The following is a 23,961-nucleotide window of genomic DNA, read 5'->3' as shown; positions in this document are numbered from 1 at the left end:
GTTCAACATTTCCTTTTGTCAACTTCCCAAAGCCCTAGTTATAAAAGGCAGTGAGGACAGAACAGACAATTTGACAAGAAACCCCACAGCCTACAGGGCTGAGACACACCGATATCACCAGTGTGAGGCCAGCTAGCTACCTCCCCAAGATGTGGCCTTTAGTTCTCTGCCCACGACCAAAAACAGCAGTAGCTGTTGCCAAGGGAGACAAGGTGACCCAGAGGCGTGGGCACAAAATCCAGGGATGGAAATCCACTTTGTCTGGATCCACCCAAGGAACTGGGTTTCCCTAACTGAAAAAGATGGAAAAAAATCTGCCTTAGCATTAGGTCCTTGCCAGGCAGGTAGAAGAAGATGGCCCAGTCCTAACAGAGTCATGAGAAGGCCGAGTTAACTTGAACCCTCAGGGACACCCAGAGTGTTCATATGCCTCAGGCTGTGCAGGACTTTGGAAAAGGCAGGCCATAGCTATGCTTCCCCAGAGGGCAAACTCCTACCTTGCCAGGCCTCTCTCCTCCAGGCTGTCACCAGCCCAAAGACTGAACACTGGCAACCTTACCAACAAAGATCCATGGGGCCCAATCCCCCTGGTTAACACTGCTCGAGCCATCAGCAAAGAATGTATTCAGAACCTTCAAAGGGAGGAGCAGCCTGGGCCAGAAGATGCACATTTCGTCAGAACTGCATGTTTACTATGCCAAGCCTTTTTCACCTCTCTCCTCCAAAGGTTTCTCAACATTAAACGTGGGATAAATCCTAGGCCTAACTACCTGACCTATTTTCCAGGAGTTTCTTTTTCTTGATCTCAGAAAAGCATGTGAAAGTCCTTTGTAAACTGGGAAACACTTTACACAGCTGCTCCTTTTATAATTGATAGCTTTTTTTTTTTTTTTCCTGTTTCAAAACATAAAGCACTTGTCCTCGATGTACTCAGGCAGGTAAGAAGGCAGGTTTTGCAAAGCCTTCCCCGGGCTGGAGAAGTATGACATTCATTCACCCTACTCCCCACCCTTCACCCAAAGGAATAAGGAAGAATGAAGAACTAGGGCTGGGACCGGGACCTAGGGCTCACTGACCATCACATCACACCACCTCCTCTGAAGTCAATTCTGGCTCCCGATCACACACCCAGAACACACTTCCCGGACAGCACACTGCCTTCCCTCCCGCTTTATGGACTGGATCCACCCAGTTTTGAAAAAAATTATTATTTTTCAAGTCAGCACTCCCACCATATGTGGCATTTATTTCCAGAGGAGGCCTGGGTTCCCGTGGACAGATGTTGCTTTGTGCCTGCCTGACACGGATGGCAGCCCTCGTACAGCTGCCCCAAGCAGGTGGCCAAGGATGGAGTCTACTCCTGGCCCAGCAGCAAGGATGACAATTTCTGTGGGGCTCTGGCCTTGGGGACCCTCTGCTCATTGCTCTGCAGCCTGGAACCGCAAGAACATCCCCTACTCACACACACAAACTCTCCCTTGGTTCAGAATAAGACCTTTAAAGGGGGCTGAGAGGGAGAGAACAAGAGGCTAAGGTGCCCCCCCCAAGACACCCCAATCCCCAGCCTGGCACACCTCAGCTAAGAGAAGGCCGTGGGGAGTGAAGTCACTGACCCCTTCTACCAGCCATCTGTGAGCTCCCGCCTGACCTAGCTGGCGCGAAGTGGAGGATAAAGGAGATCCAGACAGATGGCAAAGCGCTTTGGGAAGGAGGGCTCTGTAGGAATGCGAGGGCCGATGCGAGGCCCACTTTGGGGTGCGTGTTGTTATCTCAGCTCTGAGCCCCGTCCTTTGGGCATCCACCCGCAATCTCAGACTGAAAGGTGGGCAAAAAACAGTCAGGGGAGGTGGAGGAGAGGACCCCCACTCTCTGCCACTTAACTCTCTCATCTGAAAGCCAGAGCCCTGCACTGCAACTAAAAGTGCGTGTGTGCGGAGGGGGCGGGAGATTGGCACAACCAAATCTAAAAATACTCGATAAAAATGCTAATCCCGAAGGCAAAGAGAGAATGAAGAAGGAATCTGTCAATCACGAGGCTCCCGCTCCTCACCCACAGCCCCAGCTGTACGGACTGCATTCCTGTCGAGGAGGAAAGAAGTAGGGGGACAGGAATGAAGAAAAGAAAGGGAGAGACACCACCACCTCCACGAGCGCGGGCCGCGGGGGCGGGAGGCGGCGGCGGAGGAGGGGCTCCGGCCAGCGGAGCTGAACAAAGCGGGCCTCAAGTTCTAGCCCGCAGCTCCCCGGGGTGGGGGCGGCCGATTCCTGCAGCACCCCTTTCCCGGAGGTGAAAAGCGAATGCGAGGTCTAGGAGCGCGAGTGCCGCGTGGAAGCCCCAGGCTCTGAATCTTTGCAAATATAGAGAAGGTTTTGTTTGGGGTCCCCCCACCCCCTTCCTGCCCACGTTCCCACCCCCCTTACGCGCGCGCGCGCACACACACACATACACACACACACACACACGCTATCCCTCCCGCTCCTATCCCACCAGGCCGTCCTCGCCACGCCAGGGGGCTGGACGGGCGCGCCCCAGCGTCCCTCGGGCCCCCACCTGGGGATGGTGATGCACTTGGTGTTGACGTTCTGCGTGGTGATGGCCTTCTCCAGCTCGTCCAGCTGCCCCGTCTTCTTGAGCTTCTTGACCAAACTCTTGACCGCCTTCTCGCACCACTTCTCCTCCTGCCCGTTCTGCTCGCCCTTCTTCCAGCCCAGCAGGCGCTTCACGATCGGGGGGGTGAAGGGCAGGATGGACGACATGGCTGGGGAGGGCGCGCGGGCGGCGAGGAGCGCCCCCGGCGGGGCTGGGTGCGGCGGGACGCCGGGGGCGCAGCGGGGTGCTCGGCCGGGGAAGGCAGCGGCCGCCCAAACTTCGCCTCAACTCTCGGCGAACTTGCCGGTGCTCCCGGCCGGGCCGCGGCGCTGCAGCCGGCGGGGCTCGGCGCGCGGCCCTGCGCCCCGGGCGGCTCCCAAGGCGGGGAGAAGGGCGGAGGGGCGGCGGGCGGGCAGGCAGCAGAGGCGCGGGATCGGGAAGGCCGCGGGGCTCGGAGTGGCAGAAGAAAGTTTGGGTTTCCGCACGGGGTGGCTGTTTGAGTGCCGCCTCCAGGAAGGAGAGTCCAACTCCCAGCCAAACTTTGCTCGCCTCGCTCGCTTTGATGCGCAGATCCCTCCGCCTCGGTAGCCTCGCCTCCCGCTGCCCTCCTCCTTCCCGGCTCGCTCGCTCGCTCGCTGGGCCGGCCCCGGGTTTGCGCCGCGCTCCCGCTCCCGCCCGCTGCCAGTCTGTGTTTCATGCAAATCCGCGTGCAGCCTCCTTTCCAAGCGCTGTCACCGCCCCCTTGCCGCCGGGGCTCCCCGCCTTCTCCCCCGCGCCCTGCCGCCTCCTCCCGCGGGCGCCCTGCCCGCCCCCCGCCTCCGGGAGGGCGCCTGGCCTTCCCCCGCCCGGAGCGGAGCACGCCCACGTGGGCGTCCGGGGACAGCGGCGGCCCGGGCTGGAGCGCGCAGGACCCCGCGCGGCCCCGACCTGAAGTCCGGCGGGCGCCAGGAGGAAGTCGTGGGAAAGGGGTGGCGAGAGGGGCCCCAGGCTGGAGGGCCGGGCTCGGGCCGTGGCGTCTGCTCTCGGAACCCACACTCAGGAAGCTCAGTTGGAGTGGCGGGCCCGAGAGCGTTAGACTCGCACGAACGAGCGCCGTCCGGCCGCAGGCTGGCGGTGCACCCCCGGGAGGACCCCGGTCCGAGAGAGGGCGCGCGGAAGGCTTAGGCCCAGGAAGTTGGGGCGCGCACCGAGACGCGGGCGCGCCGATCCCGGTCAGGGGCCTTGGCGGCGCCGGTGACTCTAGGGCTGTTTTTATTCTCGCACCGGTGAGATCATACCGGCTTAGAGCCCCGAGACCGTGCGAAAGAGGGATTAGTGAGAGGCACTCAGAAGTGGAGATTTGGGGACCCCAGTGACTCCCTGGATAATAGCTGGAGCCAGGGGGTCCCCTGGGCCTTGGGAACCAAGTGCCCGGCAGAAAATGGGCCTCAAAGACATCTGTTGAGTTCAGGAAGAAATGAATGGGGGCGCTTTAGAACTTATCTTTGGAGGAAAGGTTTCATTACAGGGTGTTGGAATCTTATGATAAAGAAAGATCCGAAATGCGACACCCAATAAATAGGAGAGAGAGCTTTGTTTTCAAAGCTGTAAACTCGCAAAAAGTGGGGCAAAAGGGCAGTATTGGGGAACCTTATGTATTCCAAATTAGTTTTGGTGGGAAGCAAAGGAACACCGGGATATTGGGGGAGCTCTGGGGTTTTTCTCCCTACCAGCACACTTCAGGGGCATCTGCCCACAAACCCCTCACTCAGCTGCTTTCAGGAGTTACCCCAGGCCCCCAGGGCCTTTCTCCTGCTGCCCCTCCCCCTACCAGGCCTCTAGGCTTTGTTTGTTTTTAACAGCAGGAAACTCCCGTGGTGAGAAAGAAGTTATCTGCAAACCCTCTAGCGGGTGGGGAGTTACAAAGCCCTGTGAGGTGTGGCCTAATCCACAAAGTCAGCCCAGAAGCTGCAGGGGTCCCTGCCTGGTAGGAGAGAATGGCCTCTCACAAGCCTGTCAGCTGCTGGGGCTGAGCGCTGGGCTTCTCGCCCTCCCCTCCTTCTAACTCCCCGCCTGCCTGGACCTTAAAGGAGAATCCCTGAACCCCAACTGGGGCTTAATGACCTGGTTCCCGTTCCTGGCTGGTCCTCGGGCTAACCAGCAGCCACTGTAATCTGGTTTCACTCCCTTCCTGCCAGCCCTCATCAAAAAAGAGAAGGGAGGAAGGCGATCAACATTTATTGATGGCTTTCTTCATTCCAGGTAGCCTGAGTGCTGTCCGCTGGTTTCACCTTCACAATGGCTCTTGGGGTAGATGTCCCTATGTCTCCCATTTACAGATAAAGCACCTGAGGCACAGAGATTATAATAAGTACTCGAGAGCCCTAGCAGCAGAGCTGGGATCTGATCCCCATGCTTTGGGAGGCCTCAGTCCACATTCTTGCCACTGCACCCAGCTAGCTGCCTTATAGAGTCGTGGAGGGTGAAGGTGACACCACAGATGGAGCTCTTTGCAAAACAAAAGTTCTTTACACAGGTGCACTATTGTGATACTAGAAGAAATGTTTACTCACCTGTAAAATGGAGCTAGAGATAGCTTTCCTCTCAGTCTCCTAGAGTGGTTGTGGGAATACAACGTGGAAAGCTTTGCAAACAGTCGAATGCTGTAAAGGAATAGAACCACACCTTGGGGCCACCATTAGTGCCATGGAGAGTCGTGCAGGGGGGGTAGCAGGTTTCGGTTAGACGTGCACATCTACGGAGTACCTCCGTGTTGCCATCCTACTCATTTCTGGGATGCTGAAATGAAAGATGAAGGTCCCTAACCTCAGGAGCGCACAGCCCAGAGAAGCACCAAGGGGTAGGAGGTGTGTGCCCGCATGAAAGGGGCCCTTGCCGTCATCCCAGCAAAACATTCATTTTTAACCTGAACATCGAATGAGGCAGGTCCCACTGTTGAGAGGCAGTCAGATCGAGCTAAAGGACCTCAAGCTTCATCAATGACTGACCTGGCTTTCGATCCTGGCTCTCTTCATCCGTTCTCCCCACTGAGCGTCTATTCTCTCAGCTGTAAGAATGAAGCACACAACTACGAATGTAGAAAGAGCATTAAAATTGTTCCCCTTCAGTGCAAGGCCCTCATTTTACACAGGCAGAAGCCATGTATGGTGAAGTGCAATGTGTGCTGTGGAGGTAAGGAGCCCAAGAGAGATCTGAGGGTTGCATGTAGTGGAAGGACCTAGCGTGTCCCTAAGCCTCTGAACTGTGGCATGGAAAGGGCCCCAGGTTCAGCCCTCTCATTTTCCTGAGGGGAGGCAGTAACTTGTCAGCAGGCAGTGTGGCTGAAACATGCTTTCCTGCGCTTCCTTCATGTCATGGGACAGGGACAGCTGTACGTGCAGAAAACAGCGCTGGACCCATGTTATGAAGCCAGCAAGCACCGTTTCTGGGCTGGTTCCTTCTCTGGCCTCCGTTTCTCCACAAGAAGAGTTGGGGAAATCAGCCCAGTTTCACAAAGCAGTGAGGAGGGCTAAGGATTAGATTCCTCCGGGTGCCAGGAGGACCCCACATGCTCCCTTGACTTTGGGCAGTGAGTGGGTGGGTGGCTCCAGATGGATAGAAACTCTGTTCTGGTCTCCTGGGGCCCAGCCAGGCTGGCTTCTGCAGAGGTTGTCCTTGGAAGGGAAATGTTAGCCCGGTTAATTTTTCATCACGGTAAGTGCAAAGTTCAAGAGAGGTGGGATAGGGCCAGAGGCAGAGCCTCTGTTTTCCTGGAAATAGTTAGTCCTATGGGGGAGGAGCCTCACAAGCGGATTTGCCAAAAGGTTTTCATGTATTTGGAGTGGCTCCCAGGTGGAACACTGGAAAGAAACAAACACCTGCCCTCAATTCTGATGATTTTTCCAGTAGCTAAAGGGTGTTTAATCAATAAGTGAGTGAAGCAATTATACTCCAATAAAGATCTATTAAAATAAATAAATAAATAAATAATCAATAAGTGGTGAATCTAGAAAGAGCAAGAAAATTGTTCTGTCTTCATTTTACACAAACATAAAGTGACATCTGGTGAAGGGAGGGCATTCACAACCTGCAGATAAGTCAGGATCTAGTCAGGACTAGAACTTTCATCAAAGTGCCCTCATCCGAGAGAGAGCCTCTGTCTGCAGTCAGCCCCCATTTTTTAGCTCTTTCTAGCACTTTACACACATGAGCTCTCCTGTGGCACCAGACGGACTTGAGTTAAAATGTCTAGTCTCCCGTTTCCAGCTGTGTGACTTCAAGCAAGTCCCTTAACTCTGTGCGTCAGTTTCCTCATCCATATAATGGGAGTAATAACAACATCTACCTCTTAGGATTGCTGTAAGGACTCAAATAACCACGTAGAGAGCTTTCTAAAAGCACACAGAACATTTTCAATACACATGGCTGGTGCTCAGCGTAGAGTACTATGCACAAGTTAGAAGCAATGTGTTCTGCGTACATGAGACAAACGGTTGGACCTTAAAAACAGTTCTAGGTGAAGACAGTAACACACAGAATGAAACAAATAACACAATGCTACTTATGTAAAAAATTACATAGACACAAAACAACTGTATACATTTTGAAAGAAGTCACACAAACAAGATAAATATTGAATCACCTCACACGCATTAGGATGGATATTATCAAAAAAAGAGAAAATAGCAAGTGTTGGTGAAGATGTGGAGAAATTGGGACCCTTGGGCGTTGCTGGTGGGAATGTAAAACGGTGCAGTCCTGTGAAAATGGTATGGCGGTTCCTCAAAAAATTAAACATGGAATTAACACTTGATCTAATCATTCCATTTCTGGGCATATACCCTAAAGAAGTGAAAGCAGGGACTCAGTTATTTATACAGCCATGTTCACAGCAGCGTTATTCTTTTTTTTTGTTGTTTGTTTTGGTTTGGGTTTTTTTGCTGTACGCGGGCCTTTCAGTGTTGTGGCCTCTCCCGTTGCGGAGCACAGGCTCCGGACGCGCAGGCTCAGTGGCCATGGCTCACAGGCCAAGCCGCTCTGCGGCATATGGGATCTTCCCAGACCAGGGCATGAACCCGTGTCCCCTGCATCGGCAGGCGGGGTCTCAACCACTGCGCCACCAGGGAAGCCCAGCAGCGTTATTCTTGATAGCCAAGAGGTGGAAGTAACTCTAGTGTCTACTGATGGATGAATGCATAAGCAAAATACAGTATATACGTACTATAGAATATTATAGAATATTATTCAGCCTTAACAAGGAAGGAGATCCTGTCATATGCTACAACATGGATGAAACCTGAAGACCTTGTGCAAACTGAAATAAGCTAGTCACAAAAGGACAAATACCATATGATTCCATTTACGTGAGGTACCTAGAACTGTCAAATTCATTGAGACAAAAAGTAGAATGGTGCTTGCCAGGGACTGGGGGGAGGGAAGGAGGGGAAGTAAGTGTTTAATGGGTATGGGGATTGAGATGGGGAAGATGAAAAAATTCTGGAGGTGGATGGTGGTGATGAATGTACAACCACGTGAATGTACTTAATGCCATAGAACTGTACACTTAAAAATGGTTAAAATGATAAATTTTATGTTATCTATATTTTATCACAATAAAAAATAAAGAGAGAGAGAGAAAAAATATACATTGAACACAACAAAATAAGTGTTTGAGGGTGGGCATATGGGAATTGGAGAGGAGGCTAAAGGGGGAAAATAAATAAATGGATCTGTGAACCTGTAATGATGAAGTACTGCGTGGTACTGAGGAGTATGTTAACCTCACCCTCTGCTGCAGAGCTGCAATAGTACAACGTGCTCAGCACATGGTAGTCAATATACTAACTATTCTCTAGTTTGCTCAAAAGACAGAGCCTTTGGTTTCTAGCACCTTCCAACCCAGTGATGGTGACATCTCATATTTGGAGAACCCAGTCAAAATCATTTAAAACGCCTGCCTCAGGGCCACCCCTAGGACCATGCAGGCTCAGACACTGCCCCCACCTGACAGCTTAGGGAACTGAGGGCTGGGGGAACACTACCCTTTGCAGGTCTGCTCTATGCCAGGCTCTGGGCCAGGACTTCAAGGATAGGGTCTTGTTTGAAGTTCTCAGTCCCCGAAAGATGGTCGCTATGGTTGTTGCTTCGCAGAGGACGGACCAGAGACTCAGGAATTTAAGTTGCTGTTGTCCAAACTGGACGGCTGACCCCTGACTGCCAGCCCAGCAGGTTCCTGGGGTTGATTACAGACTGTCCCTGGGAGAAGGGGGCTGGGACAGAAGGAGCCGGGTGCAGATACTGTCCAAGGAAGGTAAGGCGAGAGACCAGTTCTGACTCGAGGAGATTTGGGGCAGGGGATTGGACTTGGGGGTAGGCATAGCCAACCGCCACTGTGTGCAGACCAAGGCACGGGGCCAGGGCTGCGGGGGAGGACAGGATGGGCCTGTGGGCAGGCAGTTGGAGCCCAGGGCAGAGTTCACAGAGCTATTTTGAGTTCTTCTGCAGGAGCTCCTTCCCAGCGTTCAGAAATTGCAGGCCTGGGAGTCAGGGACCAGGAGAGGATCCTGGTAGGTGTAGAGTTGTGTGTGTGAGTGCATGTATGCTTGATTATACCATCTGTGTATGTCCTGGTGTGTTGGTCACTCTCTGTACAGAGGTGTTGTTGAGATTCAGGGGTGTGTGTGTGTGTGTGTGTGTGTGTGTGTGTGTGTGTGTGTGTGTTAGATGTCTCTGTCTGCCCATGCCTCTGAGATCTGTCTTGTTCAGATCACATTATTTCAGAGTCCAGCCCCATATGTTTAAGAGAAATGGATACACGTTGTGTGAATTTTCTCCCTCAGTTCATGTGTTTTTGTGTCTTCGTCTTTGCACCTTGTACCTATGTACGTTTGTAGAGGTCCCTTTATTTGCTCTTTCCTATTTTCTGGGATAATAAGAGTCACAAATGTGGCCTTGGCTCAGACCCAGGATCTCCCTCGGCCCAGTGTTCAATTTACAATGTGGCCCTAAAAAAAAATAGTTGTTGGCAAATTGTTGGTTCATTATAATTGCATTTATTTTTAAAAGCACATGTGCATATGGACAAACACCAAGGAGTGGTGTGTTGAAATAAAAATATAGTTCTAGAAAGGCAGTGAGATTGTATTACTTTTAATACATTGCAAGTTATTTTTACACTAGAAGTGAATGGAATATACTATATCAAAGTCGTACCTCAATTTAAACAAAGATTTTGAAGAAAGACAGCAAGGTGTAGGGCGAAAGTAGAGTTAGGTCTCTCCGGGGTAAGGAATGTGGATTCTGGAGGGTGGAGGGGAATGAGGCAGGGGTGGCTTGGACTATCTGGTCAGGTCTGAGAGGGGTTCTGATGCTCAGGGCGGTGGGCGGGGTATGGGGTGGGAGGGCTGTTAGGGCCTCTGTGTAGTCAAACACCGGGCATGTGAAAAGAGAAGAAAAGTCCTCACTGCTCGAAACAACACACGTGACTAGAGTACTCTGTCCCTTAGACACAACCCAGCATCTGGAAACAAACCTCCTGGGGTTGACTCAGACTTTGAAAGAATGAAATGAAAGTCACAGGAATGGGGAAAGCTGTCCCTCTCCCAAGCGATTCAATCTGACCAAAGGGAGGGACACCAGCTAAAAGAGAGATGAGTTGGACTGTTGTTGTTTAAAAGAACCACGTTACAGGACTCTATTTCTATGAAATGCCCAGAATAGGCCAACCTATAGAGGCAGAAAGTAGATTACTGGTTGCTGGGGTGTCTGGTGGAGGGGTGGGGTGGGAGTGACTTCCGGTGGGTACAGAGTTTCTTTCTGGGGGAATGAAAATGTTCTAAAGTTGACTGGGGTGACGGTTGCACAGCTCTTTCAATATACTAAACCCCATTGACTTGTACATTTTTAAGCGGGTGAATTGTATGGTATGTGAATTATAGCTCAATAAAGATGTCTTTAAAAATAATAATAAAGGGCTTCCCTGGTGGCACAGTGGTTAAGAATCTGCCTGCCAATGCAGGGGACACGGGTTTGATCCCTGGTCTGGGAAGATCCCACATTCTGCAGAGCAACTAAGCCCATGCGCCACAACTACTGAGCCCGCGTGCCACAACTACTGAAGCCCACGTGCCTAGAGCCCATACTCCACAACAAGAGAAGCCACTGCGATGAGAAGCCTGTGCACCGCAACGAAGACCCAACATAGCCAAAAATAAATTTAATTTAATTAAAATAATAATAATAATAAAGGCTAACACATATTGAACGTCTCACAAGTGCTAGGCCCTGTTCTCAGTGCTTTACGTGGATGAGATGAACTCATTTAGTTTCTACCACTGCCTATGGTTGGTGTTATTATCGTCCCCTTTCCAAAAGAGGACACTGAGGCATGGCGAGGTGACGTCAGTGAGTAACCTTGCTCAGACAAGCCGGGCAGCCTTGCTCTTGCTCTTAACCATGATGAAGACAAACAATCACTCACTAGAGATAATCACACTGCAGTCCCCTAATTTTTTCATGAAACATATCATGAACATCTTTCTATGTCAAGAAATATACATTTACTCCATTATTTTGAATGTGGAGCATTCTGCCACATGGATCTATCCTAATTCATGAAGCCAGTTTCCCACAATTGGACCTTTAGGTGGCTCTCCATGTTATTTGGCATTGTAAGAAGTGCTGCTTTAAACATTTTTGTACATATGCATCTGTGTACATATCTGATTATTTTCTTAGAATAAGTCCCTGGAAGGAGAATGGCTACTTCTGATGCTGTTACTAAATGGTCCCTGAAAAGCCATTGTACCAGCTTATCCTCACCACACCAGCTTTATACAGCGAGAATGCACCTGGGGCAGAATTTTTCTTATCGTCTTACTTAGTCATCAATAGCTCCATTCAGCTTTAGCTATGGCTTTGTTTGTTTGTTTCCTTCTGAAATCAACACATGAAAAAGGGTCTCTGCTGAAAGACCTCTCAGTATGGAGCAGAGGAGTCACAGGTGAGGAATCACAGGGTGGTGTTGTTGGCAGGCAGTATAAGGATGCATTTTTCGGTCTTCTTCCCCTGCCCTCCCACAGGTATTGGTGTTCCCCAGGGCCAGGTACTTGCTTCTTTCCTTTTACATCCTCTCCCCGGGTGATCTTATTCACCCTGAGTCTCACCTAACCTTTATAAACTGACTCCCAAATCTGAGTATCTGGCCCAAACCCCTCTCCTGAGCTCTGGTCTCAAACTGTCCCCTGGAATTAGAGGCCCACAGTCATCTCAAGTTCACGTTCAGAACTGAGCACATCAGCTTCCTCCATGAACCTCCTTCTCAGTCCTCCATCCTCGGGGCATCACCATTGTCTCCAGTCACCCAACTAGTAACCTGGAAACTCCCCCTTCTTTCTCCCCTACATCCAATCTGCCACCAAACCGTATAGAATCTGCCTCCCATCTCCCAGCCTTCACCTTAATTCAGGCCCCTATCGCTGCTCACCACCAATTATTACAATAATTTTCTAATTGTCTTCCTTCTCTACTTGCAGCCAGAGTGAGCATTCTAAAAGCAAAAATCGCATCTACATCTCCCTGCTTTGTAAAAAATACTTTCAATGATTTGTAAAACATGCTTTCAATTGTCTACAGCAGTGCTGTCCAATAGAAATATATGAGAGTGACCTATGTAATCTTAAATGTTCTTGAGGCTATGTTAAAAAAAAAAAGGAAAAAGGAACAGGTGAAGTTAATATATTTGATTTAACCCAACATATCCAGTATATTATCATTTTAACATGTAATCAACATAAAAACTATCTCTACTTTTGTGTGTGTGCAAAGTCTTTGAAATCTGTTGTGTGCTTTACGCTTACATCTCAATTTGGACTGGCCACATTTCAAATGCTCAATAGCCACATGTGGCCAGTGGCTATGCTGTTGGACAGCACAGGCCTAGAGAATAGAGTCCACAGTCCTTCATACAGAGTGAAGGCTCTGAGTGATGGGACCCAGCCTATCTCTGGCCTCAGCTCTCTTGCTGTGCCCATATCACATCCTCTCTCCAGGCACATCACAAATATCCCTGGTTCTTTTCATGCCACTGTGTCTTTGCTCATACCACTCCTTCTGGCCTTTGGTGTCCTCTCTATCCCTTCAATCTCCACATCTCACCCCTTCAACTAGATGAACACTCCTCCCATCCAAGACTGGGTTCAAGCATCACCCACTTCGTGAACTCTTCCCTTCTCTGACTATCCTGTTCAGACCTCTATGCTGATATGTAGGACCCATTAGGGCATTTATCTGTTTAATTAACTGATTCATTACAGTAGATTTTAAGCCCTTGAAAGTCCAAGACCTTGTCATATTTTTCTCTCTGCAACACCTGTGCCTGAGCCCACTGAAGGTACTTAATAAATGTCTGGTGATGAACTGAATTAATAATTAGGAAGCCGAGGCCCATAAAGATTAAGTGATGTTCCCACAGTCTCATAACTAAAACATGGTATCCTGACTTACACCGCAGGCTCTCAGCCCCGTGCTTATTTGGCCACTGGGTTAGGGGATGTCAGAAAGCCAACTGTAGGGTATGCATGTAAGGATTTACATGAAGATCGGTTTGAGGTGCCAACTGCTAAAATCCAGGCAACCTGGACCACAATCTTGCTATTTCTGGTATGGACTCAGCTTCTGCTGCACTATATTTTACTGCCCTCAAACAATTACGAGGAAATGACGGGGACCAAAAGAAACATAGGAGCAGGGTGCATGATGATACACAGCCCTTCATCTGGACTGACTTCACCCACAGATGAAGAGAATGGCTGTGACTTGGGGAGAAATTTTCTCTGAAGTGCTTGAAGCCTGGTTAAGTGGCAGGAGAATTGATTGACTAGACTGCCACTGGGGAGGGGATGTGGAGGGTGAAGGGTCTGGTTCTATCAATGGACCTGCTCTAACTTGCACATTATTTACAGCCCCAGTCTCAGTTTCCTCATCTGTAAAATGAAGGGATTGGATTGGCCTTGGGTATTATAAATACAAGACTCAAATACCCTCCTTTGCCTGACCCATGGCAGACGTTACGAATGGCTTTTGAGTTCTTTCCTGCCTTGGAATTCTTCTTTAAACTCTGCCAGGAGCTGTCATTCCTCTAGCTGGAGCCTGCCTGCCCCTGTGCCTCTTCTAGCTCCAACCTTCGAATTCACTGATAGAAACACATCCTCTGATCTCCGGGAATCCCCTAACTAGATGCAAATGACTGTGGGAGGAAAACACCTCGAGTTCTTGTCAGCTTCAATCGACAGCTAAATTCTCAGGGCCCCTTCCTGCCATGGCCACCCAGGAGGCCCAGGAGAGAATTCTAGGAGAGGGGGTGGTAGAAGGAAAGGGTGTGCACTTGTGAGCCTGTTGGGCCCGGTGCCTGAGCTTCCATTGTAGGCACCCTTGTTCAGGGCAATGGGTAGAAGAAATGCTCAGGGAGGGACAGCCTGGCCTCCTGCCCTTGGGTAGCGTGCAGCTTAATTCGGGAGCCAGAAAATACAAGTGCTGTTCCCACTGACTTCAATACGCAGAGCAGCACTCATCTGTCTAATTAACGGATGTGTCACCAAATGTCCAGGACAAAGCAGCCTCGCAATAAATATTTGATTGAATGAATGAAAAAAAATGAACGTACGTAGGCACTAACAACGCGTAAGCTTAGCTGGCGAGGGTGGAGTTGAACTCCCAGCCAGCATGGACTCGTATTTTCACAGTTCTCTCCCTCCTCCCCTCAGATTTTTCCAAGTGAGGCCATGTTACCTTAACTTAATGTCTAAAACACACACAATTATACACTTCCCCTCAAACTCAAACCCCACTGGCCATGGTTTTGTGGTGTGTTACACCTTCATTAAGTGTATTTTTGTCTCCGATTTTAGTTTTTAAGCAGATCCAGGGCAGTTTTAAGTAGGAAAGCATTACCCATACGATGCATCTACCTGGGGTTGCGTCAGGAAACTCTAAAATCCCCTTGTGGAATTGCATCTTCTGTGAAGATGTGGCTTCCAGGCCCAGCGTTCTATCCATTCCGTTCAGGGCTAGGAGTTGATCCTTCTGTGGGAGACTTGTCCACAAGAGACAGTCAGCGTCAGGGGTCGGTCCACACCTGGGCAGGTGTGGAAATCCCAAACTTGGATGTTAATTAGGAGAGGGAATAACACGTTTTTATTTTGCTGTCCCTTTAAGCTGGAACTAAGGAAGGTTGCTGAGGCCACACATACTCTCCCCCCACGCCCCCTCCGTGTGGGCGCATGCACACACACCCATGCTGGGCTGGCACGGACTCCCTGCCCACACCTCACACAGTACTGCTCAGACACAATCCTCTTCTGGGAAGGGGGCACACCTCACCCAATTTAGAAGATGGGGGCTGAGCACCCACTACGTGCAAGGCCCCCTTGGTAGATTGGGGGACACAAGAGGCACAGCAAGAAGGCGCTTAGGCCAACCGCAAAGCCCCCTCCCCCTCCTGCCCCTCTCCCAGCCAAGGAGAAAAGTTCAACTTCCTTGCATCCATATAGGATTTTTGCAATCAGAATCTCTAGAAAGGAGCTATTTGAGTCCAGCACATATGGATGGGAGGCACATTATCAGGTTTAGACACATTATCAGGTATTTGTTTGAATTTCGTATGACGAGGCTGAATCTCTCAGGGCATCTCAGGGTCTTGTCCCAGCCCAGTCCTTGTGCAAGATGATCAGAAGAGGCCCCCAGGACAAGGCCTGCACGATGCAATAAACCCAGCCACTCCAAGCTCCATCCCATTGTCCTAAAGCTGGTGAAGAGAAGTAAGGGTTCCCTGTGACCACACAGCCTGGGCACCACAGTTCCAGAGTCCTGGACAGAAGCCAAATGTAGTTCCCATGTTACTTGGGACCAACATAATCACGTCCGGGACTAGAGACGGCATCCGAGAAACACTCTGCTGAAACCAGGATATGCTGAACGAGGAGTCAGGGACTAAGGTTCCTTTCCCAGCTCTGCCAGGAATTCTGTTAAGATCTTATGTCCAAGAGTCCTTTGCAAATGCCAACCCCATTGTCCGTGGTTTATGATCCATTCCCCATTGCTACCTCGAGCACATCACAGAGCTTCTCTGCGAGTCAGGCCCTCGCCTGGAAGATGAGGTCATAAACACACCTGAGAGTGTAGATGTGAACACCTTTGAAAAGCTCCATGGTGGTAGGCCAAGATACACCACTTTTAGCATCTTCTCTCTTTCCCACACCTTAGTACCCGGGACAGTTGTAACAACAAGGATGCCCTGCCAGGCACTGTATCCTCATTTACATAACAGCTCCTAAGCCCCTCCCTCCCCTGATCCCAGGGCTTTCCTGTGAAAGAGCCAACTCCAGAAGCTGAAGGAATTTAGTTAAACCAGGTGTTGATTCTAGCACCCATTTTACAAAAAGCCTGAGGATAAAGCAGAGCTTCCCTCCCCCGTGGGTGTGTCTTCCTCTTCCCTTAAGAAGCTGGTGGGAAGAGGTGGAGGCCATGGGAGACAGGGTCCTGGGCCCTTGGAGCTCACTCGCCCTCTGCCCCAGGCACAGATGGATTCTGTCTATCCTCCATGGGGCCCACGGGGAGTAGGACCAGGGGCAAGAGTGTTCCCCAGACTTGAGGTGGAGGGTAGAGTGAGTGCTCTGAAGAGTAGGTTTTAGATTTCACTGACCTGGGTCTAAAACTCCTCTTCCCCATTCATTTCACCAGGTTAAGACATGGTTCCAGTGTGAACTAATTTCCCCGTTTCTGGGCTATGCTATCGCAAATAACTTACTCATGAGTAATGTGACCATGTTTGTGCAGAGTTTATTTAGATAAGAAAAACAACCCCAGGCCTCATGGGAGGGGATGCTCAGCAGTTCAGAGCCAACCCTGTTTCCTGGGCCTGCCAGGGAGGGTGAGGCCTTAGGCTGCTGGAGGCTGGACTTGGAAGGCTGCTGAGAAGCCGGACTGTCCCCAGATGCCCCCAGGCCCCGCATTAGGGAGTAAAGGTGAGGGAAGGAGTAGAGTGGGCTGGGGAAATGGAGCTGGACATTGAATGCAGCTCAGTCACTTCACAGTGTGTGGCCTTGCGTGAGACACCTCCACCCTCTGAGCACTAGTTTCCCCCTCTTTGAAAAGAGATAGGTTGCATCCACCCCACAGAAGGGTGTGGAGAGCGCTTGTAAACTACAGAGGGTAACGCACAGGTTACTTATTAATTGATGTCTGGATTAAGGCTGTGTTTTCAGGCCACACACACCAGTGGAATGGGCCCAGTGCCAGGATTCAAAGGCCTGGGTCCAAGTCCTGAACCTGCCACCTATCAATCACGTAACCTCAAGCCTCTTCACCTCCCTGAGCCTCAATATTCACCTCTGTGAAGTGAGAATAGTCATTCCTCCACTGTGTAAGCCTCAAAGCTCTGACTAGGCTGATCTGAAGGGAAAGATAGATATAAAAGTGGTTTGCCCTATACGAGAAAAGAATCTGAAAAAGAATGGATATAGGTATATGTATAACCGAATCACTTTGCTGTACACCTGAAACTAACACAACATTGTAAATCAACTCTACTCCAATATAAAATAAAAAATTTTAAAAAATAAAAGTGGTTTGTTTATGAACTGCAAAACGTACAGATATGAGATGACAATGGTACCAGGTTATTCAAAAGTTTATCCATCAGTTAATCCGTCAACAAATGTCTACTGAATTGGACACTGAGGATACAGAAATAGAGTCTACCTGGAGAGAAGAAAAGGGAGGCCTGCACGCGAAGAGTCAATGAACAGTGCAGAGCAAAGTAGCAGAGGAGCAGACTGGCTTGGCTGAAGGGGGAGCTAATCACCTCCTCGCAGTTGACACAGTCCAATGGTACCTGTAACACTTTGTGAACAATGCCTTCACTCAGTTACGTGTCTTCACGCTATTTTTGTTTTTTAAAGCAGAACCCATTTTTCAAACCAAGCGTTAAACAGAACCCCGGGTCCTAATGCATGAAAGCAAATCTGTTCTAGCTGAAACAGGTGGGGGCCCAGAGCCAGGACTACCCAGCACCCGCCACCGCCACCCACCCACCCATCTCTCTCCCCAGTCCGGCTCCTCAGTAGCCCTGAGGCCTCTCCTCAGAGTGCTGAGTTTCTACAGCTCTGAAACCACAGTCTCATCTGTGAGGCACCCCACAGACTCTCTCACACAAGGAGGCACCTGCCTGCGGATTCATGGGAGCTTTGTTTGTGCTGCTGAGAATTGGAGGCGAGCAAACGTTCATCAGAAGGAGAAAGGGTTTTAAACAGATGGCGTTATATGTATACAGCGTAATTAACTTTGCTCGTGCGAAAGGCAATGAGTGAAAGCTACACTTGTCAACAAAGATTCATCTCATAAATGTACCGTCGAGTACAAAAAGCAAGTTGCAGAATGTTATTATATATATTACTGTGTCATAATATGTTATTATATATTATTTGTATAAAACGAAAAAAAACCCCTACAAATATACAAAACAATACCGTATTTCCTTATGATACATATATACATGGAGTTAGAATATAAAGATGTGCATGGGAAATAATAAAGCTTCTAGAGGAAAACCTAGGAGAATATCTTCATGACCTGGGAGCAGGCAAAGACTTCTTAGGGCACAAAAAAGCACTAGCCATAAACAAATTGATAAACTGCACTGCAGTAAAATTAAGAAGCGCATGAAAAGAGACAATGACAAGAAACAGAAAAGTAACACAATTTAAAAGGCAATTCAAAAGCAACACAGAGGGGGCTTCCGTGGTGACGCAGTGGTTGAGAGTCCGCCTGCCGATGCAGGGGACACAGGTTCGTGCCCCGGTCCGGGAAGATCCCACATGCCACGGAGCGGCTGGGTCCGTGAGCCATGGCCGCTGAGCCTGAGCGTCCGGAGCCTGTGCTCCGCAATGGGAGAGGCCACAACAGTGAGAGGCCCGCGTACCGCAAAAAAAAAAAAAAAAAAAAAAAAGCAACACAGAGGAAAAGATATTTGCAACACATATACCTAAGGACCACATCCAAAATTCATAATGAGCTGCTACAAATCAATAAGAAAAAGACAATTCAATTATTAAAAATCTAACTTGCACAGGCACTTCAGAAAAGAGGCTATCCAAAGGCCACTAGGCATATAAAAAGATATTCAACATCAATTATTAGGAAAATGCAAATTAAAACGGCATGCCATACCACTACACACCCATTAGGATGGCTACAATTTTTTTTTTTTTTTTTTGCGGTATGCGGGCCTCTCAGTGTTGTGGCCTCTCCCGTTGCGGAGCACGACGCTTAGGCTCAGCGGCCATGGCTCACGGGCCCAGCCACTCCGCGGCATGTGGGATCTTCTTGGACCGGGGCACGAACCTGTGTCCCCTGCATCGGCAGGTGTACTCTCAACCACTGCGCCACCAGGGAAGCCCTGTTTGTAGATTTTTTGATGATGGCCATTCTGACCGGTACACACAATAATCTTATAAGTGAATCTTACAAGTGAAAAAAAGCAGTTATAAGAGAGGAAATACTGTATATCATTCATATGAAGATCAAAGGCCAGCAAAATGAACCTATGTGATAAAGGTCAGACTAGTGGGACTTTGGGGAGGTGCTGCCGGTGAAGGGGTTTGAGGGGACTTCTTGAGTTCCTTGATCTCAGTGGTGGTGACACAGGCATCACCTGTGTAAAATTCATCAGCTGTACGCTTAAGACTTGTGCACTTAATGCAAGCAATTACATTACAAACTTACAGAATTCCCTGGCGGTCCAGTGGTTAAGACTCTGCGCCTCCACTGCAGGGGGCACAGGTTCAATCCCTGGTTGGGGAACAAAGATCCCACATGCTGCACGGTGCAGCCCAAAATAATAACTAAGTAAAAATAAAAATAAAAAACTTACAAAACATAAAGATGTGTATGGGAATGAAAATTACTCAGTTCAGGATAAGTACTACATTCAGAAGTGTTTCTTATGCAGTGAGGGAGAAATTACCTTGAATAGCTTCATGGAGAGGGTAGGGCTTTAACCGGACCTTAAAGAATATGACTGGGGCAGGGGTCGTTCCAGGAGTGCAGATTGGACAGTGAGAAAGCACAGACGTGTTTAGATGACAGGGAGAAAGAGGATGTGGCTAGAGCAGAGGACTCAGGGCAGGGCAGCAGGGAGAGGAACCGCACTGTGAACTTGGGTCTGGGAGTCCAGGTTCAAATCCTAACTCCATAACTGACCAGCTCTGTGACCTTGATAGTCACTTAACCTCTCTGAGTCTCAATTCCTCCCTTTGTAACATGGGAATTGCTATGAAATAATGCATCCAAGCTGCTTGATATAGTGGCTGGCACACAGTACTCAAGAAACAGGCATGCCCCCATCTCGATCATTACACTAGGGAACTCTCCTAACAAGGTGCTACAATGGGGCGCTTGCTGTCTCTACCTCAGCCATCACCCCAAAGCCCTGAAATAATACAACAGGTGTCAAGAACCTCCACATCATAAAGCAAGGGCCTGGGCCATCTGTGTGGGACAAGCTAAGATACTGTAGAACATTCTGCCAGCACCTCCAGGGTAACAAAGAGTAGAATGGAAAGAGCACAGTTGTGAGAAATTCTTTGAAGAGAGTTGCAAGTGTGTCCTGTCTTCCCCAGACATGCAGGCAAAGGGAGCTAGTGCTTCAAGAGGGCACTTGGAAAATCTGATATGTGACCCCAGAGTTTGGGGGACACAGGGATGGTGTCTCACACCTGTCTAGGAAATCGAAAGGTGAGAAGCTGGCTGGACAGGCTGGAGCAGGGGAGGGGGCATCCCAGTGCTATCGGGTCAAGGACAGCCCAACTGCGGTGTCCCCAACTGGGTTTCACTGCAGATGACTCCGGGAAGGGGGAAGGGGTCTAACAGGGCGCTGATCAGTTGAAAGCCCAGGGCTGCGGGGGGTCGTAAGTAGCAGAGGAGAGAGAGGCAAGGGCACAGCAGGGTACCACGTGAGAGGATGTGATGCCAGGGTGCCAGTCGTGGGTGACCTTTCCTGCCCCTCACCTCTCCTCCACCCCAGTGCCTGCCCTGCAGGGGCCAAAGCAGTGACCAGTGGGACAGAGGTGGAGTGAAGAGAGCCAAGTAGTGGCCATGGCTTCCACTGCCATGTCTGAACCTTAGAGTCCTTAGAGTAGGGTTGAGCTACAGGAGCGGAAAAGCCTTAATTAGACCAGAGCTTGGAGTTTTGATATTAAACTAGACTAGATTTTCTATTTAACAAAATGAAACTCTTAGAGAATAAGAAGGCCCAGAAAAGCTCCCAGACCTGAGATTTTATTTAGGCATGGGAGGAAAGAGAACAGTCTAAAAAGGACAGGGAAAAAAAAGTGAAGTTGATCTCTGTTTGCATATTGAATCCAGCTGGAACCATAAAGTGGCCACATCTGTGTAAAGTGCCTGGCACACGAGGTGCACCTACTCTTTCCCCTGGACCCTGGGAGAAGCTGCTTCCCAGGCCCCCTTGGTCTTGTTCCAACCCGAGAGGTACCTCCCACTCCCAGAAAGGCCTTGCTCGAGGCTGGACGCTGACAGGGGAAAACTCCTCTGCAAAGTGTAGCCTCAGCCTCCAGAATTTACACTTGCCCCACCGCCGTCTGCTAAACACTCCTGCCTGAAATTCCAGCCGAACCAAGGAACAACTGCTCTGGGAAGGCCCCGCAACTGGCAGGGGCTGGCAGGACTCTCCCAACTTCCGAATTGCTGTCCGAGGCTGTGACCTCACTTCCTCAGCCCAGTTCAGCATGGGCCCCCTCCCCGTCGGCCTGGATGCTGTGTGGATGCAAGGATCAGACATGGCTCAGACCCCCTCGGGCTGCTGAGCGGGCTTGGTGAGGCCAATGCCATCCCTCACTCCCTGCTCTAGAGCATGCAACACCACACCCTTGTTCAAAGTTACGTGCACAGAGGAAATGCCCCGTTCCAGGGGAGTTGGGACCAGGAGGGGTTCTCTTGGCTCAGCTTTTGAATTCAGGAGAAGGGAGGAAAGGAGGTACCATTTATTGGGTGCTTACTGTATACCAGGCCCCGTGCTAGGTGCCTTCCATGGGCCGTCCTGCACTCCCGAGAGCAGCCAGGTGACATGGTTATTGCTATTCCCATTTTACAGAAGAGATGGAGAGATGCCCCAGGAGTTAGAAAACTAGCGAATGGTGGGGCTGCATTTTCCACATGTTCTTGCCACACCATTATGCTATTCTGGATATGGTAACATTCTCACGTTAATAAGCCCCTCAGCCATTGAAAATTCAGATTATTTTTTCTGGCATAGAATACTGAATGGAGTACTACAGTGTTAAAAGACAAGGGCTGGGGACTTCCCTGGTGGCGCAGTGGATAAGACTCTGTGCTCCCAATGCAGGGGGCCTGGGCTTGATCCCTAGTCAGGGAACTAGATCCCACATGCATGCCGTAGCTAAGAGTTTGCATGCCACAACTAAGGAGCCCATGTGCCACAACTAAGGAGCCCACGTGCCACAACTAAGGAGCCCACGTGCCACAACTAAGACCTGGCACAACCAAATAAATAAATAAATATTAGAAAAAAAAAAGACAAGGGCTGGAGTCAGCCTGCTTGAGTTCCATTGCTTATGAGCTGTGTGCCCGTGAAAGAGTTACTTAACTTCTCTGAACCTCGGTTGCCCTATCTATAAGGAAGAATAATAATAATAGTACCTTCTCCATCGCATTGTAAAGATGACATGCAATGGTGCCTGGGAAGTACTAGTCCAGAGCTCGGCGTGTTGCATGTGCTCAGTAATTAATTATCACTTGTGATTACTCTTATCACAGACTAGTGAGGGGATGGGACAGACTAAGGTTACTCTGTGTTGAGAGATGATTAGGACTCTGAGGTTCAAAGCTTAAATGATATCCAAGGTCACACATGGTCACTGAAATGGCCCTATTCCACAGCCTGTGTCTCCACAGGGTGCCTCAAGGGTCCCATCTCACCCTGGAGCCCTCCCATGGGTTTCTGAGCACTTGCCAACACACCCTCCCCTCCCAGCCTGCACACAGGGGGAGGCACTGAGCCATGTGCAAAGATGGAGAAGATTGTGTAGGTGGCCAGTGCCGCAGGCTAACAGGGAATGCTGGTTCTCTGTACTCTGTACTCTGGGGAGCAGTTTGCAGGGGTGGGAGGGGCTGGCTGCTGGGGTAGGCAAAAAGTACAGAAGGCTCCATAGGCAAAAAGTTATCCCCCACTCTTCTGCCCCAGTCCCTGCAAGACCCCTCTGCCCTCACGATTAAGTCCTTAACATCGTGGCACGTCACGTTCAGTTTTCTCCTAGATCTCTCCATTTGATCCCTTGGAGCATTACACTGAGCTTCTCTACCCATTTCTTCCCCGGGCACCCCCTAAACACTCTCACACTCATACACTGGGAGCTCAGTTCCCACCAGGTTAAGCTGGAGATCCCCCCACTCATCCTCCAGTGGAAGCCAGCCCAAATCTGCATATCTGGGCATCTGGACCATTGCCATCCTGGACTTTGAGAACAATAGCAAATCTACAAGCCAGCAGAGGAACCCAGCTCGTTCTGAGTAAAAATAACCTGTCAAATCAATTACAGTGGCAGAGCCAATTAGGGTGACCGCAGGGGAATAAACACGCAGTGTTCAACTTAATCATCTTTCTGTTCCAACGGCATTCTGGCAGGGCTGCATGAGTAGGCAAACGACTATTATATAACTGATATTTTTATTCTTTGCCCCTTCTCTTCAGAAAGAGAAGCCGTTAAATTTCATTTTCCTTCAAAGTGGGGGAAAAAAGACAAAGGAAAAGAAGATTGTCTCTGAACTTGCACAAATGATAAAAAAAGAAAGTCTAGGACCTTCCTTTGTGAATAAATACATGTAAAACCACTCATCAGCTATGTGACCTTAGGCAAGTCAGTTTTCTTCTGTGATTCCCCATTTGTGAAGGAAGGAGTTTGGACTTGTTGATCTCCAAGGGCCATCCTTACACATTCTGGCTTTCTGTTACCTCGGACAACTTTGACTCTGAAATTCTGCACAGTCTCGATGGCATCTTATTTATCTTTGAGTTACCCTACTGCTCCTTGGACAGTGTCTGTATACTGAGATGCCTAACCAATACTTGCTGAATTGAATTAATTGGCTCACTCTTTATTTCAGTTATTTCTGGTCTCTCGGACACTAGTCAGGCACTGGAAGATAGACAGCCAAATGGTGGAAAGAAGAGTGTTCTCCATTTGAGGAAGGTTAGGTGCGTCGCTGTGAAATGCCAGAGTCTTGTGCGATCAGGTTAGCTGATGTCAGAGGCAATAGATGTTCAGAGAGAAGAGAAAGATTTCCAACCCTGGGATGGTGAG

General features: G+C 49.6%; 1 protein-coding gene across 1 annotated transcript in view; it reads right to left on the bottom strand.

Annotated features, from left to right (window-relative positions):
- LOC114903841 (translation initiation factor IF-2-like) overlaps positions 1-23,961 on the bottom strand; it is a 222,226-nt gene that overhangs the window by 82,386 nt on the left and 115,879 nt on the right. Inside the window, exons 2-3 of the mRNA XM_029237103.1 lie at positions 3,337-3,606; positions 2,552-3,276 (exon numbers count right to left, since the gene is read on the bottom strand). Of these exons, the coding sequence (XP_029092936.1) occupies positions 2,552-3,276; positions 3,337-3,606 (995 nt within the window). The remainder of the gene's footprint in view (positions 1-2,551; positions 3,277-3,336; positions 3,607-23,961) is intronic.

The sequence above is a fragment of the Monodon monoceros genome, unplaced genomic scaffold, assembly GCF_005190385.1.
Source record: "Monodon monoceros isolate NGI ecotype Baffin Bay Population unplaced genomic scaffold, NGI_Narwhal_1 Super_Scaffold_21, whole genome shotgun sequence".
Classification (NCBI taxonomy): Eukaryota; Metazoa; Chordata; class Mammalia; order Artiodactyla; family Monodontidae; genus Monodon; species Monodon monoceros.
Note: the sequence above shows the minus strand (reverse complement) of the source record. Positions and strands in the feature narration are given on the sequence as shown.